This window comes from Salvelinus fontinalis, chromosome 6 (assembly GCF_029448725.1).
Source record: "Salvelinus fontinalis isolate EN_2023a chromosome 6, ASM2944872v1, whole genome shotgun sequence".
Lineage (NCBI taxonomy): Eukaryota > Metazoa > Chordata > Actinopteri > Salmoniformes > Salmonidae > Salvelinus > Salvelinus fontinalis.
This window is the reverse complement of record NC_074670.1, coordinates 36,440,175-36,461,027: the sequence shown is the minus strand read 5'-3', so window position 1 is coordinate 36,461,027 and position 20,853 is coordinate 36,440,175. Positions and strand designations below refer to the sequence as shown.

Here is a 20,853-nt window from a genome sequence, read left to right as displayed (position 1 = left end):
CCTCACTTGATCCTGGCAATTAGCTAGTGTTCGCCTTTCCCGCTACAAAAAGGCGCAGTGGGCAAATCTTACTTCCACTATTAAAGTATGGGAACATGGCCTTGTAGTTCTATAAAAAAGAACGAGGACAAACGTCACTTTTAATATCAGGTGACTGTGAGAGAAACAGTTTAACAGCAATGGGATTTTTAACATTTTGACTGACCCCTTACCTGCAGGAATGTGATATTGTCAACTTCCATTTCCTTATCGATAACTACAATCGTCTCTGAAAGGGTTGTGAGCTCTCTGGTCAATGCCTCAGCTTTTTCTTCCATCACTTCAGATTTATGCCGTTCTTCCTCTCTCAGGGTAGCTATCCTGGCTGTCTCTTCCTCATCTAGGAACTGGTGTTGTTTCTTAAACTCCCTGCTGATCTGCTCCTCTGCAAATTGGGCCTGGCCCTACAATAGAACATTCAACTCAACTTTCAACATTGCTCAAACGCTCACTCAAATTTTGACGTTACTTAAAATGCATTAGAATAGCTACCTTATGTTCTCCACCCATCTTTGATGACACATCTTGGCTGTGTTCGTGTTTTCTAGTTTGTTCTTCAAAGTGGAAACCACAACCTGGATTTCACTCTAGATTGGAAGTTATAATTGTCAAACATCTGATGTAGTTACCCACACTGTAAAAACATTTGTTGATTCAGCTTCAAAAATCAGGGCAACCAGATGCAATAGCATTTTTTGTTTGCGCAACATTTGGGCGTATTAGCTCAACCAACATTCACAAATTTGCTTGAATTTTAGGTTGATTGAAAATACAATTCAACATGCCCAAATGTAACTAGAAATCGTATTGCAGCTGGTTGGCTGCCTTGGGTTTTTGTGTTGAATAATCTGAAGCCCTCTAATCTCTTTTTTAGTGCTAAATAAGAGTGGGATAAAAAGTTGGAAAGATGATGTCAGGGATTGAACCCTGCATGGTACAGTATATGTACATGGAGCCGGGATGTTACCCCTTTGCCAGTAACTGAAAGGTCGCTGGTTCGAATACCCGAGCCGACGAGGTGAGAAATCTGTCGATGTGCCCTTGAGCGAGGAACTTTAATCGCTAATTTGCTCTAGGAGCACCGTACTATTATGGCTGATCCCGTAAAAAAACACATTTCACTGCACCTATCCGGTGTATAAATTAAACTGAACAAAAATATAAAAGCAACATGCAACAATATCAACAATTTTACTGAGTTACAGTTCATGTAAGGAAATAAGTCAATTGAAATAAATTCATTAGGCGCCTAATGTATCCATTAGGCCTACCCACTTGGGAGCCAGGCCCAGCTAATCAGAATGAGTTTTTCTCCACAGGAGTTTTTTATTTCAGACAGATATACTCCTCACAGGACAAGACCAACGGAAATTGTGCTCTCAAAGACAGTAGATAGTGGTTTTCATCCTCTCTGGTGCTCCTCATCCTCTCTGGTGCTCCTCATCAATGTAAAAAAATTAAGTGCGTTTGTGCAGTGTCTTTTGTCATTGCCTTTCACAAGCAAACATGAACTTGTAATTTTACGCAACGAGCTTTTTCAAATTCAGCTACATTTTATTTTTTGAAGTCCACTCAACTCACACAATTAAGCTGATTTAAGCAATTGGTTTTGTCACTGAGAGATACATTGCCAGTTAAATGCAAGCAAAGTAAACAAAACGTTTACAAAATGGTCTCACCTTCAAATCAGGCACAGCCTCCTCAATGGGATAACAGTCATGAGCTTTATGTTTTTTTGATGTGTAGCAGACAACACAGATGGGCTGTTTATCGTCGAAACAGAAGATTTTAAGTTTCTCCCCATGCAGCTGGCAGTTATCAGATCTGACGTTTTCACCCCCCTTCTGTAAGGAATCACAGAGACTCTTTAAGTCGAGGCTTAAACTCTGCTCCTCAGATGAACACTCTTTCTTTGCATACGGGACACAGCGGATTCTCCATATCCTTCCAGTATTTCTGCAGACAGAAGCTATGGCTGCATTTGAGGACCACAGGGTTCCTGAAGATGTCACAGCAAACGGGACATGAGAGGTGCTCCTCCAAGAGAAGCAAACTGGCAGCCATTATTTTTCACACACAGGGATCGTCTGTGCTATTCTTTCCTCGTTTGGTTGAAATGGACCTCACCCACAAGTTACCAAGAAACAAAACAGACACTAAACTCACTCTGCCTCCGTGCAGAACCTCAGGCTTGGACGTATGTACAGTATAGTACCTACCAACAATAATGTCAACTGTTTATGATTATAGCTATATGGTAAACAATTATCATAGGCAAAATATTGTACAAACGACTGTTTTTTTGCCCATTGTGTATTTCCGTTTGCGGAATATTTAGTTAAAAGCCTGGAATAAAGAAAATGGGCTACCTATAATTAAATTGTACATATATTTAGCTTCTGTGGTAAATGGTACGTGTGCATATGCTTATCTCCCACATAAATCTTCTCTTTGTGCCAGACTGGGTTCAAATGCCTTCTATTTCTTTTTTTCTGTATTTATTTATCTGTATATATTATGTAGGTGTGTATATATACAGTATTTATGTATGTATATTATTTTAATGTTTGGATAACCTTATTTACTATTATGTATTGATTTTTACCTTACATTTTTCACTCGATGCGTAATGCAGAGAACACCAGAAGAAGAAATATCATTGAATTACCACAGTGAATTATTGTAATGTTTGTTTATGTGCCAATTAATCCCATAAGGGATGAGTTGCCAAATGGTGATTTGACACGAAAATAAAATGTTACCCATGAATTCATTCTAGAGTGACATAAAACAACAAAAACTACCATTTTGTGAGGACTTTTACCTATGTGAGCACACCTCTTTACCACTGGATGTCAGTAAGTACCCAGACATTGCAAAAAGCAATGGTTATTAATGGTGAAGACATGGAAATTATGAAGGTATTGCTTAAAACGGTGTCAAATTATAGACATGGTCACCCCATGACACTGTTGTAATACAGTATGTAACATTTTACCTTTTAAAATCTGGTGGAAAAAGTCACAGTGAATCCCATTCAAGGTAAACCTGTCCCAAGGTATGCTTGAATATTTTTAGCAAGCAGTTCCAAGAGCTTCTACTAAATGTTATTGTCTGCCATCTATCTTTAAGATGGAGTGGCAGGCAGGCAATGCGATGGACCCAGCCTTAGTGATTCATTATTTATCTCACACTGTCCAATGTTCTCCCTCCCAGGCAGCTAGGAGCCTTATTGGGACTGGGGATGGCTGTCAATCCCCCTAGGTTCTAATGAGCTTAGGCAGTTTGACATAGTGTTCTCTCTTACTATCATCCCTGGGACTAGTCTCAGTGACGGATGCCTTCTGGAGATCATCAAGACCACTCCACCAGTCTCACACCACTCTCAGGGTGTTGACAGTACAGAGTGTCAGTGTGCTGTGCCTGGTGCTGTAATCAAGTTGCCAAAGTGGACTTGAATACTACAACACTGGCGCTCCCCAGAGGGTCCTGAGAGAGGACCGGGTGCTAGTGCTCAGTGCCAGTCCCAAAATGCCCTGATCATCTTTGTTCAATGTCACAATGCCACTGTGCTGTAGAGCTCCTTCCTGCTGCATAGACTCTGGAGAGGCAGAAGGTATTGACGCCGATGGCTCTGAGAGCATATTAAATATTGTTATCAATAGATTACAACGGTGTCCTTGCAGCCTCATATCAACCGATTTGCAAAAAGATGACAATTAGTCAATAGGCTATTTCTCTCCTTTTCTACGCAGTTACGGTGGACAGTAACTAGTTAGTAGATGGACATTTGACTGCATACATAAAGAATAATATTTTGTCCATTTAAAAATATATATATATCAGTTTGAAAGGAAAGTGGGAGACGTACTGTATATAAGTGGACATAGTGGATGCTGAGCAGGGTTCAATCCCCCATTGCAAGGGGATGTCGTCCAGAGCCCGCTACGTAAACCACTAGGTCTACATCAAACTCTTTTAAACGCCCCCTCTTCCCTCTCTGTACCGCCCCAGGAGCTGTGTAACGAGATGGACTCCAAGCTCCATGCCTACACAGACGTGAGGAACGCCATCCGCAGGATGTTGGAAAGCAGCAATGTGACCCGGGGTTCCAGCACTGAACACAGCCTCTGTATCCTGGAGCAGAAGTGGGCTACCGTCTACGGGAAAGTACAGGACCGCAAGGTGAGAGTGAGACTTAGGCCGCTCCCAGATCTATGTGCTTTAGCCAACTCCTCTGACCATTGTCAACATTACACACAGGGTTGGGTTAATTAGGGCATGCAACAATGTTTTAGCTACAGAAAACGAAAAGGAGCATTTCTTACTGGATAAGTTCATGTAGTCCCTCCCTTTTTCAGTCAGTTTTCTTCCAACCCAGATCTGGGACCAGGCAAAGTGACACCGATGAGGGGCCTAAGAACATGATGATACACTACAGTATATTTGTTAACGACCTGAGTAAAAGTGTGGTATCTGTTCTGTTCGTAGGCTAAGCTAACCGAAGGGTTGAGCCTGGCGAAGGAGTTCCACAGTAATGTCCAGGAGCTGCTGACCAGGATGGCCAAGTATGAGGAGGCCATAGGAGTCCTGCCTGCCCCCAGCTTTGTCCTGGACACAGTCTGTGGCCAGCTTCAAGACCACCGGGTGGGTTTGTGTGTGTGTGTGTGTGTGTGTGTGTGTGTGTGTGTGTGTGTGTGTGTGTGTGTGTGTGTGTGTGTGTGTGTGTGTGTGTTAGCATGCATGTGCACATGCATTTGTGTGTCTATGTGTGTGCGAGTATGTGTTTGTGCATATGTGTGTGCATGTGCGAATGATGTGTGTGTGTGTATATGATAAATCATAGTGTATTTCCCCCCTCAGACTCTGGTGAGTGAGGTGAACTGCTACGGTGAGAAGAAGGCAGTGGTGGAGACTGCAGGCTCCAGGCTGACCGAGCTGAGCAGGAAGGAGGACTGTGACGTGATTCACAACCTGATCATGACCGTACAGGACCGCTACAGGAAACTTCACCAGTGCACCACAGAGAGGGGCCGAACACTAGAGGACGTCAAGAAGAATGCAAAACAGGTATAGATACAGAACCTTCTCTGAAATATAGTTTTTTTGGTAATTATGAACTATTCTGTATTTTCCGCCCCACATAATAATTTTTTTCCCGACATCCTCTATCTATTAACTCATAGTAACCCTCCAAACAGTCTTAATGCCTCAGTTTCCGTAGTCCAATTTAGAAGGGCTCTCATGATAACGAGCACGCGTTATCCTCTAATATTTCAGTTCAGTGAATCTTGGCGCCTCCTAGTGGACTGGATGACTGAGGTGGAGCAGACGCTGGACACACATAAAGAGATCGCTGTGGACCACGAGGAAATTAAACTGCAGCTCACCGAACAGAAGGTAGGCCTAAAGAAATTATATGAATAATTGTAGCTCTTCTGAATATTTTTCTAGCTTGGAATGTATTATTTAAATCTACTGTTTTTGTAAATGCGATAGTTAAGCAAAATTACATATTTCCCTTTAATTCCTGTATTTTTTTTGTATGTGTGCTCCTAGGACTTCCAGAAGCTTCTGCGCTCGAAGCGACCTATGTACGAGGCCACTCTAAAGAGTGGTCGGGGCCTCCATGAGAGGTCACAGAGCGCCCAGGACAGACAGCACCTGGAGAACGTGCTCTCTGAGCTCCGGGACTCATGGGATACCATCAGTGGCAAATCCATGGAAAGGTGAGGGACACAATGCGCTGCTGAGGGAAATGGCATTTCCACACAGCTAAAATTATTTAAAATACTGGTCCCAATTCGCTCCCTACCTCTTCCCCTAGGCCTTTGGTATCTGTAGACCTGAAGGGATAGGATAGATTCAATCCAAATAGTTGTGGACTATCCACAATTCTGCTTCCTTACAGATCTGCAAACATGGAAGGGATCTGCAAACATCAAAGTCAAGGGTAGGGATAGGGAGTAGATTGTGACCGGAATCAATTTGGGCAACACGGTTGGCCAACTTTGACAGAGTATATGATCCAATTTATTTTTCCTCAGGCAACACAAACTGGAGGAGGCACTGCTGTTTTCAGGCAGATTCACAGATGCCCTTCAAGCCTTGAATGACTGGTTATACAGAGCAGAGCCACAGCTGGCTGAAGACGTACCTGTTGGTGGGGAAAAAGACATGGTCAACAATCTGATCGACAAGCACAAGGTACTTTTTTATACATTCTGTGTATGTGATTCGATAAGATATTGAGGCTTTCCTATGGACACCATAAAAAAATAACTTTCTTGAGGCGTCAGCAATACAGGGTATGACATTCCTCTCAAGCTGACATTCTCTTGGACTCTCTTGTTTCTCAGGTGTTCCAGAAGGAGTTGGGGAAGCGATCCGGGTGCATTAGGACCCTGAAGCGCTCGGTGAGGGACCTGACCAGGAGCAGCACTGCTGATGCCCATTGGCTGCAGGAGCAGATGGACGAATTGGAGGGACGCTGGGAGGATGTGTGTAAACTGTCCGTATCCAAGCAGGCCAGGCTGGAGGCAGCCCTTCAACAGGTAACTCACCATACTGTCTTATTCACATTTTACGATCACATTTGACTTATCTTCAGTGTTATGTAATGTACTTGTATAGTATGGACGGGGTATATCAAAGTTCACATCTCGGATGAGCCCCCAGAAATTGTCCAAGACAATTTCCCCCCTCTTGGACAACAAAGTATATCCTTCCTAAACACTTTACTTAAAGCCTGCAGGTATAATGATTCATGACTTGTTATAAACATGCATGAGGCTTTATAATGTCTTGTTATGTCTTTCTATTAAGGACGGTTGATCTCATTGTCCTTTCATATGTGTGTCTCTGTCAGGCTGAGAAGTTTGACAGGCTGGTCCACTCCTTCCTGGAGCATCTGGCGGAGGCAGAGAGGGTGCTGAAGTACGGGGTCATCCCTGAGGAGGAGGAAGCTCTGCTGGCCTTTCGCAAACAACATGAGGTAGGTAGACATTTAGGCCTAATACCACTGTAGCCTCCATTATTAAGGTGTATAAATAGCATAATAACAATTAATATCAGGGCTTGTAGAGGTTGCAAGATATAAAAACCTGATGCTTTATCTAGCTTTTGATAATAATAATAATAATAATAATAATAATAGTTCATGGTATTTATAAAGCGCTTTTCAAGAACCCAAAGTTGCTTTAAAATTGTAGAAATGAAAAACAAGAAACTGAAATCAAAACAAAACAACGCCAAACTTAACAAAAGGACAAAAACATGAAACAAAGAGTAGGATCTGGGCTCAAGGAAGGGAAAAGGTGTCATGTGTCAGTGCATGACTGAGTGAGCAGGTGTTGTGTGTGTCTGTGAGTAAGTGGAAGATAGTGGGTGCTTGAGAAGAGGTAGGACTAGACTGAAAGATGGTGATGGACTCAGATGGCTGGAGGGAGGTAGTTTCAGTTTTATGGCTCCCTTTTCAGCTTTACTGACTTTCAATATACCAAGCTTCAGATCATTTTGTATTTACTCATAGTTTTATAGTTTGATGGCATTACCCAGTAGACAGGGGGTGTATTGAGCTCTGTGTTTGTGCCCTGTGTCCAGGAGTCAATCACTTCCCTGAGCTTCCAGGAGATGGAGCTAGAGAGCATCCGGTGTCTGAGTGAGGAAATCCTGTCCTCCTGTCACCCAGACTCCATCATCACACTAAAGTCCTGGATAAGCGTCACCAAGACCCGCTACGAAGAGGTGAGTCCACTCTTACCTACTTAGGATTTTACGTAGGACAAAAATATAATGACAATGACTTAAGCGTTGTATCGGTGTAGCCTTATTTCGTTGAGGTATTTAAGTTCGCCTTTGCGGAGTCACCAGAAAACACTAACATCCGATTCTCAGGGATACAGTATTTTACAGCCAAACTTCTGCTTCCCCTAAAAACTGAAGTGGGATCTCTGCTCAGGCGTCTTTCTACACCTGCTACGCAAGGTTATATTTACATTGACCATCCCCCACAAAAAAAACTCTGAATGTTTGATCCATTTTTAAGATCCATTATGTTTTTGTTGCTGCCTATGATGTGCTAGCCAGTGCAAAGGGAATGAGTGAGTTGGCCAGCCAGACAGCCTGTCAGTCAATCTGCAGTCAGTCAGTCTGCAGTTAGTCATTTTCTGTTAGGTGGTCTTGCTGATTCCCTGTAGACAATACAGACTCTAGAAGTAACTTTTTGCTGGTGTTCCCTCTCTCTCTCTGATTCAGGTGCAGACTTGGGCCCAGCAGCAGGGCCAGAGGATCCAGGCCAGCCTGTCTGCTCTGGAGGCTGAGCGGGAGAAGCTGCAGCGCCTACTGGACTGGATCTCATCCGCCGAGGAGGCCCTCAACCTCAGAGACCAGGAGCCACCGGCTGAGAGCATCGAACACAACCAGGAACTCATCGTCCAACACATGGTATAGTACATAAACACAGAGTTTCACAGTCCCAAACCATAGAGTCTCTACGAGCTACAAACCATACAGAGCACAGGACTAACAAACACAGATAAACAGTTGCAATTCACACAGTATACAATTACCAAGTCCATTTACATTTGACATTTTAGTCATTTAGCAGACACTCTTATCCAGAGATGACTTACAGTTATTTAGTGCTATCTTAAGATAGCTTGGTGAGACAACCACATATCACACAGTAAGGACATTGTCCCTCAATAAAGTAACTATCAGCAAAGTCAGAGCTATTAAGGGGGGAAAAAGTAAAGTGCAAGTACTAGTTCACAAAATACTATATATTTTTTTTCTTTACAGACTCAAATTCTTTTTAGTTAAGACTCAAATAATAACTCACCATTCCTCTCTCCAGGTATTCATGGAGGAGCTGAACCGAAAACTACCAGATGTAGAACATGCCACAAAATCCTGCAAACAGAAGCTGATCCCCAAACAGCAGGCTTCGCCCTGCCGCAAGGCACTGACAAGTAAGTGAAGGGTTAGGGTTTGCAACCTGTTGGCTTAGGGACTTTGTATTTTATTGAATGACTGTTTTACTTACAGCACTAATCTGAGCCATATTAAAATGTTGACGTGCACATTTTTTGAGGGATTATGTCAAACATGGACACATTGTACATTAAAGGCCCAACGTAGTCAAACATGTAATGAATTGTCCTGTGTTTTATACTGTATATATTTCCACACTATGAAGTTGGAATAATGGTGTGAAATTGTGAAAATTATAATAATGCCCTTTTAGTGTAAGAGCTGTTTGAAAAGACAACCTGAATGGTCTGCCTATTTTGATGGGATTGAGTTTTGGCCTGCCTGGTGATCTCTCTGCCAATAACTGCTCATTGTTAGTCCCCCCTCCACCCAATCAGACCACTCCCAGACAGTCCTTGCTAAATTCTTGCTTGAGAAATTGCTCTTTTTGTATATTTTTGACCACAGTAAGGTACTTCATTGTTTTTTGATATTGAGATTAAAAAATGTTTTTTTTATTTTTATGTAAAATGCTCCTTCAAGTTTGTAGATACTAAGCTAATTGCGGTATCCGTCTTCCCGTCTTTGCTCCAGAGAGGAGGAGCACTCTGAAACTCCAGCCTACAGTAGTCCCTCTCCCCCTGGAGAACCTGGACCCTCAGACCCCTCAGCTGAGTCAGCTGGTCAGCCGCTGGCAGAAACTCTGGCTCCTGGCTCTGGCCAGACAGGGCCGCCTAGAGCAGCACGAGCAGAGACTCCAAGAGGTGACTGGCACAACATATTGCCAGCTATGTGTTAACACTTTGCTTCACAGCGGTATGCTGCGTTCCCGTACATGCTTTATGAACGTAGTTCTAAACGTTTCTGAGCAGCTATTGATGCATTAAAGTGCATTAGTTAATAAGACATAGTAAAAAAAATGCATTATGAAGAGGGTATTCATTGGAAGTGTTACCGGGTTTCCCTTTCAATAGCTTAAAATCTGGATCTAAATTACTCTATGTACAGTGCTAATGCCATTTGTCGCTAATTTGATTGATTTTCAACAAACAGATGGAGGAATTTGCAAACTTTGACTTCAACGTCTGGCGAAAGCGCTACATGCAGTGGATCAGCCACCTCAAGTCTCGGATCCTAGATGTGTTCCGAAACATCGATAGGGACCAGGATGGACGAATCAGCAAGAAGGAGTTAATCGACAATGTCCTGGCATCCAGTAAGCCCTGCCCTCATACTCACTCCTAGCCTCTCAGTGTATGTCACTCAAACCCTATATCAATTTAATCAATATCAACGCCCATTCATTATTGATTTGATTTGTGTATAAAACTGCCACTTGCTACTAATGTCCTGGAGAGAACGATGGCCTTATTTAATCAGCAGAAACCTTTGATCAGTCTGTTATTAAAATCTTATTTAAATGTCATCTCCCATCACTGATTCAAAGTCTAAAACTTAAACAAATCCACATGAACAAATCCACATATTACCTTTTTAGAATTCCCCACCAACTCCCTGGAGATGAATGCAGTGGCCAATATCTTTGACATCAATGGGGACGGCTTCATTGACTACTATGAGTTTGTGAGTGCCCTCCATCCCAGCCGGGATCCCTACAGGAGGACGCTAGATGCAGATCAGATCAACGAGGAGGTGAAATGTCTCCCAGAGTTGTTTTCATGCCCATCATCTTCAACGGTGTAACATCATACAGTACCACGTTACCTAAACACAGCTGTGTTGGACGAAAGTTATCTGACTGACTGACTCCCGTATCTCCCTCAGGTGAGTCGACAGGTGTCTCAGTGCAACTGTCCCAAGAGGTTCCAGGTGGAGCAGATCAGTGCCAACCGCTACAGGGTGAGGGACCTTAAACCTTTTGAATGTATGTCGGTCATTGTAACAAGGAACATGTGTTGAACTGAACCCAGTGAAAACTTTGGTTATAGGGTTGTTAATGCCAGACTATTGAAACCAGTTATGTCTTTCGTTGGTCTCTGCTGTAGTTTGGGGATTCCCAACAGTTGCGGATGGTGCGTATCCTGCGCAGTACCCTGATGGTACGAGTGGGAGGAGGTTGGACAGCACTTGATGAATTCCTGGTCAAGAATGACCCTTGTAGAGGTTAGTGGAGACTTAAAGTAGGACTGCATTGATTGATGAATAATTCTCAAATATAAGGTTTTAACTTTTAGTTTATTTTCGTCTTATCTTGGATGTTGTCATTTCATCCGAACCATGTTGAAGTTTGTTAGCTGGTCATTTAGCGACATCCATAATCTCCTGGCTAGCATTTTTTTATAGCAATGCTAGTGGAACAGCTTGTATCAGTTTTTAGCAGTACATTCAAAAGCATGGTGACAGCGCCCGTGGTGACCTGAGAAGCACTGTAGAGCTCTTTCCGCATGCTTTTAATACAATCCATTTCCACTTGCATTGCATCCACTACATCCTCCAAAAACACTTGCTTTAACTTCTCTGGGATATGTGGGACGCTAACGTCCCACTTGGCCAAAAGCCAGTAAAAATGCAGAGCGCCAAATTCAAATAAATTACTATAAAAATCAAACTTTCATGAAGTCACACATGAAAGATACGAAATTAAAGCTACACTTGTTGTGAATCCAGCCAACATGTCAAATTCAAATAGGCTTTACGACGAAAGCACACCAAACGATTATGTTAGGTCAGAGTCACAGAAAAACACAGCCATTTTTCCAGCCAAAGAGAGGAGTAACAAAAAGCAGAAATAGAGATAAAATTAATCACTAACCTTTGATGATCTTCATCAGATGACACTCATTGTCACGTTCCTGACCTATTTCTGTTAGTTTGTTGTATGTGTTAGTTGGTCAGGACGTGAGTTTGGGTGGGCATTCTATGTTGTCTGTTTCTATGTTGGTTTAGGGTTGCCTGGTATGGCTCTTAATTAGAGGCAGGTGTTTGGCGTTCCTCTAATTGAGAGTCATATTTAGGTAGGTTGTTTCACAGTGTTCGTTGTGGGTGGTTGTCTCCTGTGTCAGTGTTTGTCGCACCATACGGGACTGTTCGGTTTGTTTTGTACATCGTCATTTTGTGTAGTCTATTTTTCCCTGTTCGTGCGTTCTTCGTGTTTATGTAAGTTCGTCGTCCAGGTCTGTCTACACCGTTTGTTGTTTTGTTAGTTTATAGTCAAGTTCGTGTTTTCTTTTAATAAATTATGTGTTCACAACCCGCTGCGCCTTGGTTCCATCACTACTCCTCCTTTTCGGTTGAAGAGGAGGAGGACCACCGTTACACTCATAGGACTTCATGTTACACAATACATGAATGTTTTGTTCGGTAAAGTTCATATTTATATCCAAAAATCTTAGTTTAGGCGGGACGCTACTGTCTCACTTGGCCAAAAGCCAGAGAAAATGCAGAGCGCCAAATTCAAATAAATTACTATAAAAATCTAACTTTCATGAAATCACACATGAAAATTTAAAAATTAAAGCCACACTTGTTGTGAATCCAGCCAACGTGTCAGATTTCAAATAGGCTTTTCGGCGAAAGCAAACGATGCTATTATCTGAGGATAGCAACAGAGTAAACAAAGAGAGAGAAGCATATTTCAAACCTGCAGGCGCGACACAAAACGCAGAAATAAAAATATAATTCATGCCTTACCTTTGACGAGCTTATGTTGTTGGCACTCCAATATGTCCCATAAACATCACAAATGTTCCTTTTGTTCGATTAATTCCGTCGATATATATCCAAAATGTCCATTTATTTGGCGCGTTTGATCCAGAAAAACACCGGTTCCAACTTGCGCAATGTGACGGCAAAATATCTCAAAAGTTACCTGTAAACTTTGCCAAAACATTTCAAACTACTTTTGTAATACAATTTTAGGTATTTTTTAAAGTAAATAATCGATAAAATTGAAGACGGGATGATCTGTGTTCAATACAGAATTAGAACAAACTGTAGCTAGCTTTCTGGTCACGCGCCTCTAACAAACAGTACACTTCAAGTGACCCTCGTTCAAGATGGCCGCACTTCTTCATTACACAAAGGAAAAAACCTAAACCAATTTCTAAAGACTGTTGACATCCAGTGGAAGCAGTAGGAACTGCAAGAAGGTCAATCAGAAATCTGGATTCCCAATGAAAACCCATTGAAAAGAGAGTGACCTCAAAAAAAGAAAACTCTGAATGGTTTGTCCTCGGGGTTTCGCCTGCTAAATAAGTTCTGTTATACTCACAGACATTATTCAAACAGTTTTAGAAACTTCAGAGTGTTCTCTATCCAAATCTATTAATAATATGCTTATCTTATCATCTTGGGATGAGAAGCTGGCAGTTGAATTTGGGTATGCTTTTCATCCAAACGTGAAAATGCTGCCCCCTATCCTAGAGAAGTTAATGAAGCCAGATTCACAATGACCATTGATGTCTGTTATTTATTTCACAGTGAAAGGTCGGACGAACCTAAAGATAAAGGAGAAGTATTTATTCGACAACTCCCAGAGAGGAGGCTCATCTAAAACCCTGACGGTCAGCAGGTCCAACTCCAGCCTTAGTCTCTACAGCAGCGCCTCGGCTCCAAGCAGCCCCCTAACACGCAAAGTAAGATCACGTCCATCATAGTGTACTACCAAACCCCGAAACACTATTATCACTACCTGTGTATAAGCCTACAAACCAACAAGGTAAGCTTACCACTGTAACTTTGTACTAGTCCCAAACCAACACACTCTCCTTTGTAGAAGTATGATAGTCCTCAAAGCAATAAGGTAAGATCATCTATTCATGTCATTGAGGTGGCTAGTATCATGGTTTGATCATCTCTATTCCATTTTCCAGGCCTTACTGCGGAGGAGTCTCTCAGGCGACCGCTGCATCCGGCCCAGGAGCGCCATAGCTGCTCTGGGGTCAGATCTACAGTTCTCCACTGCGGGGAATGAGGATTCTCTTTCACAATCAGGTGTGTACAGTGAATCAACCCTCTATGAACGGAATTGGTCTTGCAATTATAGTACAGTTCAGATGAGTTCAGCATGACAGCCCCTCCATTGACATAATGTCTTTTGTTTTTTTGTATTTTAAGAGGAAGCTGAAAGACTGCCCACATGATGAGGAAGGTATGTCCACTACACGCATCATGTGAACGCTAGCGTGATGAGATTCACTACAGCCTTGGGGTCCAAAGAGAGAGAGAGAGGCCAACAAGACAAGGCCTCAGTCACAAGCCCATAGACTGCCACTAAGGGGAACTCCACAACCTTCAGAAGTGATACAAAAGGGCCTGATACTCTATTGGACACTGTTTGTAGGCTCTGTGGAGAGCCTCTGATTATTCAGCAAGGGATCTGGACATGACCTCTGACCTAAACCTGGACATATCCCACTACACTCCTCTCTGAGTCATTGTATTGACATAGTCATCATTTCGATCATCTATATCAATATGCAACTTCAACACTGGTTTTCCGAATATGACAGAGTCCGAGGATAGAGATACTGGAACAGTCTGCATGGATACACATTGCATGACGGTTACCAGTATAGATTACAATCTAGCTTCAATATTTGTTTTACCCTGTGCCGGTATAATGATGTCAGGGCAAGCTGCGATCAAGCAACGATGCGGCCTGAAGCTAAATCACAAAACTCTACAAGAACAAACACGTGTATTAGCAGAAACTGGATATTCATTTTCGAAGCTATGTAAAGTCAGGATTTCATCAGCGACTGTCATAATTAGTTATTTTATGTTACTGTGTGTACTGCATTTCTCCATTTAAATAAGTGGGTCTGTAAAATGCGCTCACATGCAAATACGTGAAGGTGTGCTAGTAGGCCCTGTGTTTAATAACAAGACACAGACCGTCCAAAAGATGACGCCAAAAACCTACACAGCCAATGGTTCCATCGTCTTTCACCATTGTAATAATTTTTCCATGACATAATAGGAAACACTAGATTGGTCCCAGATCTGCTTGTACTGTTTCGCCAACAACGTCCATAGTAGTTGGCAAGCCAGCACAAACAGATCTGGGACCAGACTAATGAAACACTGCTGGCAGGGCCACATTGCTATTTCATGTTTCAAATTTAACCTGAACTGATGCTACACTGTCAGTTAAAGGTTTATTTTTAACGTCCTATTGAAGTATTGTTTTAAATGCTACATTTTAAGATCAAAAAATTTATGAAGATGGGCATGGGTCATTATTTTGTTGAGATTATTTTCTCAGGTTTGGTTTTGCCTTTTGATGTTTTAAGGGTTCAATGTTTAAGTGGAACATTACTGTGACATTGTAGATGTACTTTTTATGTTACTGCTGTGTAGTCACTGGAGGTTTTGTATGGCAAGTTATGTTCTTCACACATGAACTTCTCCCCACGAAATGCACTTTTGATTTACTGAACTACAGTCAGTGCATTGGTTTGGTTCTGTATGTGTGTGTGGTGACACATTTTCTGATTTAATTCACTTAGCTTCAGTGTTTAGGACTAGAGAAATAATAGTTATTTTATTTCCGATGAACAACTGTATTTCTACAGGGTTTCACGGGGTGTGACCCTCCCAAAATACAAATGTGTAGTTCTCAATGAGATCTTGACTTTCTTTCTTCCATTCGGGTCTTAATTCGGACTATTTTATGCAAACCAACATATTAATTTACACTTGAAGTCGGAAGTTTACATACACTTAGGTTAACAAACTATAGTTTTGGCAAGTCGGTTAAGACATCTACTTTGTGCATGACACAAGTCATTTTTCCAACAATTGTTGACAGACAGATTATTTCACTTATAATTCACTGTATCACAATTCCAGTGGGTCAGAAAATGTACATACACTAAGTTGACTTTGCCTTTAAACAGCTTGAAAAATTCCAGAAAATGATGTCATGGCTTTAGAAGAATCTGATTGGCTAATTGACCTAATTTGAGTCAATTGGAGGTGTACCTGTGAATGTAATTCAAGGCCAACCTGCAAACTCAGTGCCTCTTCGCTTGAAATCATGGGAAAATCTAAATAAATCAGCCAAGACCTCAGAAAAAAAATTGTAGACCTCCACAAGTCTGCTTCATCCTTTGGAGCAATTTCCAAACGCCTGAAGGTACCACGCTCATCTGTACAAACAATAGTACGCAAGTTTAAACACCATGGGACCACGCAGCCGTCATACCGCTCAAGAAGGAGATGCATTCTGTCTCCTAGAGATGAACGTACTTTGGTGTGCAAATCAATCCCAGAACAGCAAAGGACCTTGTGAAGATGCTGGAGGAAACAGGTACAAAAGTATCTATAGCCACAGTAAAACAAGTCCTATATCGACATAACCTGAAAGGCCACTCAGCAAGAAAGAAGCCACTGCTCCAAAACCACCATATAAAAGCCCAACTACGGTTTGCAACTGCACATGGGGACAAAGATTGTACTTTTTGGAGAAATTTCCTCTGGTCTGATGAAACAAAAATAGAACTGTTTGGCCATAATGACCATCGTTATGTTTGGAGGAAAAAGGGGGAGGCTTGCAAGCCGACGAACACCATCCCAACCGTGAATCACGGGGGTGGCAGCATCATGTTGTGGGGATGCTTTGCTGCAGTAGGGACTTGTGCACTTCATAAAATAGATGGCATCATGAGGTACAAAAATTATGTGGATATTTTGAAGCAACATCTCAAGACATCAGTCAGGAAGTTCAAGCTTGGTCGCAAATGGGTCTTCCAAATGGACAATGACCACAAGCATACTTCCACAGTTGTGGCAAAATGTCTTAAGGACAACAAAGTCAAGGTATTGGAGTGGCCATCACAAATCCCTGACCTCAATCCCATAGAACATGTGTGGGCAGAACTGAAAAACCATGTGCGAGCAAGGAGGCCTACAAATCTTACTCAGTTACACCAGCTCTGTCAGGAGGAATGGGTCAAAATTCCCCCAACTTATTGTGGGAAGCTTGTGGAAGGCTACCCGAAACGTTTGACCCAATTTAAACAATTTAAAGGCAATGCTACCACATACTAATTGAGTGTATGTAAACTTCTGACCCACTGGGAATGTGATGAAATAAATAAAAGCTGAAATAATTCTTTCTCTCTACTATTATTCTGACATTTCACGTTCTTAAAATCAAATGGTGATCCTAACTGACCTAAGACAGGGAATTTTTACTAGGATTAAATGTCAGGAATTGTGAAAAACTGAGTTGAATTGTATTTGGCTCAGGTGTATGTAAACTTCAGACGTCCAACTGTATGTCTCTTTCTTCCTTTTGAGCCTAAACATATAGGCAAAAGGTCCCACCTATAGCGTACGTTCCTCACATGTGTCTCTCAAACAATTACACCTCTGCATACAACTATCAGACAAAGGATTGATTTCACTCACCATGACTGTGCAAGTGCTACAACTCATATCAATATTATAAACCCAAAGAAAACTGTATATCAGGTGACACGCTTCTGAAAGTCTACACCCTCAACTCTACCTCAAACAGATGAGGCTTGAGGCTGACGATGTCCTAAAATTGACACCGTACATTATTTTGTCTATAGGTGGTATCTAGACTTGTCCCTGCTCAGTCTTGTATAGTGCTTGCCTTCTCTATGGTTGACTGTATGCTTACTACTGTAAGCAAGTGTGTGTATGTTACCACTGTTAGCAAGTGTGTGTGTGTGGGTATGTGTTAAGTGTGGCTTTTCGATTTGATTGAGACTGGTCGAAGAAGGGTTAAATCTTATATGACAAAAACAGTGGAGTGTGTACTTTACATGTGTGTACTTAAGGTTGGGGCTTATGCAGTTCTGATTAAGAAAAACAAAAAAACAATTCATTCCACTGTTATTTTACGCTTCAATGTGAGAATGTTGGCCAATACAGATGTCAATGTACGGTGAAACACAATAGCCAGATTATTCTACTGCTATGCACCCCTATCTTTCTCTACTGTACATGTCAATTTCTATATCCAGCACTTGTTCTGTTATCTAATTTAGGAACACTGTAGAATAATGCCACTAATAATGTTTTCAGTCTATTGTAAAATAAACCATTTGTAATGAAATTAAGAAAAAAAACCCTATTTTAATACACACTTCATGGCTTTGATTTCCTATAATTTATTTCTGACCTTCAGACATCATCACTGCTCCATTTAAACACACGGGGTTCTCATAATTAATTGTTACAGAGAAGTGTCACGTAGGCTAATAATGAATGTATAGTATATCTAGGCTAGTAGTCTGTGAAATAATTTAGAGACAGGAAATCATACTGATAGCATGATCAGGGTGCTGAAGGATGATGGTACATAAAATCAGGGAAGAAGCTATTCCTAGTCTCAAATGATCATGTATTTTGTTCCTGTACCTAATAAGAGTATAGAAAGAACAGGATCTAACATAATTCCCAGGTGGTCGTCTTACTCTGTAATCTTTGTTTCTGCTTTCTCCACACTAAGACCCTTCATAAATGTCCAACTTCCTATTAATACATGTCACCCAAAACACACAAATGTGTATTGTTTAAAATGGAGCCACAAGACCCAGCAGAAAGAGAGAAGGGGAAGAAAACGGCCAATTGTGTTTCCACACACACAGCCAGCACCAACTCAGGTCATGAGAGTGACCTGCTTGACCGGCTTGGCCTGAAGTGAAACCACCATAGTGTCCTGTGACTGGACTTGTGTCCAGTTCACGAGTTCCCACCAGACCTGGGTTCAAATAGTGTTTGCTTCCTCTCAAATACTTTGATCTAGGGCTCTATTCACTCTGTAAAGCTGAAGCGTTCCAGAATCCACGACAGAAATGTAAAGGTCACCGTGAATGCAGACTCCGCTGAGGCGAGAACGTTGCCTTTTAACTTTTCAATCACGCTGTACAGCTGAACTTCTGCGGTGCGGAGTGAATAGAGCCACGCGTTGTGTTCGATTGAGCCTGCTTGGAGTGCTGAAAGGGTGGTGTTTGCAGTTCTAGGACTATATTTCCTTGTTGATTCCATACCGCCAGGCAAGCTCAATCAAGCGCAGCTGAAGTATTTGAAAGACATAACGCGATCTCAACACAGGTCTGCTTCGCACACACACACACACACACATCAAAATGCGACATCAACATTCTGTTCTGTGTGTGTCGAAGCCTGACATTGTCTGAACAAAACAACATCAGGACAGTTATGATACACTATCCATGCCTCAAAATAGACCACTCTTCTGTTCTCCCTAGTCGTTAACCCTTCACCTCTGGACAGAGGGTGTCTCAGTCAGGAGAACACATGATGTGAATGCCTTGCAGAAGGACCAGAGGGAGCTGCAAAACAATATCAGATGATAGTTGGTCATTTACTGTACTGCTGTAGCCATACAGGATGGTCTCTGTAATGTTGGGGAAACACGTTTGCCACATTAGGCTGTATACCTATTTAGTCACGCTACTCAGTACCTCAGGTATGGTATGGTCCAAATTTGTGATAACAAAAATTGGATGAGATTGTGTTTTCAAACATTTCTGACCAAAATCCCATGCATATTGCTTATCAGTCATGGTCATTTTCTAATATTTTTTCAGTGCGGTATTTAAGAAAAAGAAAACGTGATGTGTTAAGTACTTGTCCCTGTTTTTATTATTAATGGTCAATTGACTTTACTGACTATACTTTTGAGTGAACGTGCCCAATGAGAGCAATTGAGAAGAAATTCCTCCAGGACGACCATGGGCTCCTTCAACTGCACAATCGAGTGTGAGTTATTTTGTCCCGCTTGGCAGACTCAACACTCTCACTGTGCTGATAATGAAGGAAAGAATAGTCAGAACAATGCCTTGCCGCTTGGATCCCTTCCCAAAGACAGGAAAGAGCTAACTTAATGAGAGACCGATGAACTGTGTTACTGAGGATGGTTCACGATTCACAGCCGGCCTCTGCCTGACATCCACCTTAATCCCATGGCTATAGGGCGCATGAATCTGACAAACCATCCTGGATTACAAAAAGTCAACCTGAGAAAATGTTTTCGTAACTCTAGAACTTTATCAGACAAAAAAGTAGAAGCCTTGTATGATAGGATAGGTTAAGCAAGAGTGGCGGGCGGGCAGAGGTGGAGATGGGTGGGCACGTGGGAGGGATGGGGAGGGCTCAGGGAACAATCAGGGAGTTGTTTTGTTTATTCGTTAAAAAAAAAACGAGTTTGTGATATTCGGAGCAGCTTAAATTTGGTAAAAACACATGCTAAAACCGTCCAAAATAATAAACAATATGTTTTCGTAACTCCAGGACTTTATCAGCAGAAAACAATTAAAAGTATACGCCCTGCATTCAAATCTCGTGAAACATAAATGTGACAAAGAATGCTGACAACAAATGTGCAGAGGTAAAGGATCTGTGTAGGATTATTATTTATGTTTTCTACCATGTTGATTTTGGGCTCAGTAACTCCCGGCACCAGATATGTGATAACCTTGGTAGTGTGGGTGTTAAAGATTGTTAGAAATGTTTGTCTTTGGTAGCACGTTCAGATGACAGATGCTCAGTAAACTGCATCTACTGTACTGTAAGCATGCTCAAGTTGTAATGAATAAGCATCCAATCAGGATGAAAATAATTTGAGGACATTTTCAGGAAAATAAATATCTGGCCTTAATTGAGTAGAGGAGGGGGGTTGAGATAGAAGGTGGAGGGGTGCTCGTTCTCTGCACTCAAATCAACTCCCATCTAATCAAGCTCCAGGCCAATCAGGTCCATTCATTTGACATCATGGAATTTATGCTGAACAAAAGCTACCGTGCAGCCCCCCCCCACCCCTCTGAAGTCAAAAATCACAAGCTGCTGTCCGAAGCTGTCGTATGGTTGGCTAAACTG

The 20,853-nt window shown here is 41.9% G+C and overlaps 1 protein-coding gene across 1 annotated transcript in view; it reads left to right on the top strand.

Moving 5' to 3' along the window:
* Positions 1 to 19,573, top strand: part of LOC129858605 (plectin-like) — a 144,071-nt gene extending 124,498 nt beyond the window's left edge. The window contains exons 56-74 of the mRNA XM_055927925.1: positions 4,054 to 4,224; positions 4,531 to 4,686; positions 4,903 to 5,109; positions 5,320 to 5,439; positions 5,599 to 5,768; positions 6,087 to 6,246; positions 6,399 to 6,593; positions 6,908 to 7,033; positions 7,642 to 7,785; positions 8,296 to 8,484; positions 8,897 to 9,011; positions 9,607 to 9,776; positions 10,066 to 10,228; positions 10,511 to 10,665; positions 10,798 to 10,872; positions 11,019 to 11,136; positions 13,453 to 13,607; positions 13,845 to 13,965; positions 14,089 to 19,573. Of these exons, the coding sequence (XP_055783900.1) occupies positions 4,054 to 4,224; positions 4,531 to 4,686; positions 4,903 to 5,109; positions 5,320 to 5,439; positions 5,599 to 5,768; positions 6,087 to 6,246; positions 6,399 to 6,593; positions 6,908 to 7,033; positions 7,642 to 7,785; positions 8,296 to 8,484; positions 8,897 to 9,011; positions 9,607 to 9,776; positions 10,066 to 10,228; positions 10,511 to 10,665; positions 10,798 to 10,872; positions 11,019 to 11,136; positions 13,453 to 13,607; positions 13,845 to 13,965; positions 14,089 to 14,114 (2,736 nt within the window). The 3' untranslated portion in view covers positions 14,115 to 19,573. The remainder of the gene's footprint in view (positions 1 to 4,053; positions 4,225 to 4,530; positions 4,687 to 4,902; positions 5,110 to 5,319; positions 5,440 to 5,598; positions 5,769 to 6,086; positions 6,247 to 6,398; positions 6,594 to 6,907; positions 7,034 to 7,641; positions 7,786 to 8,295; positions 8,485 to 8,896; positions 9,012 to 9,606; positions 9,777 to 10,065; positions 10,229 to 10,510; positions 10,666 to 10,797; positions 10,873 to 11,018; positions 11,137 to 13,452; positions 13,608 to 13,844; positions 13,966 to 14,088) is intronic.
* The last annotated feature ends 1,280 nt before the right edge of the window (positions 19,574 to 20,853 follow it).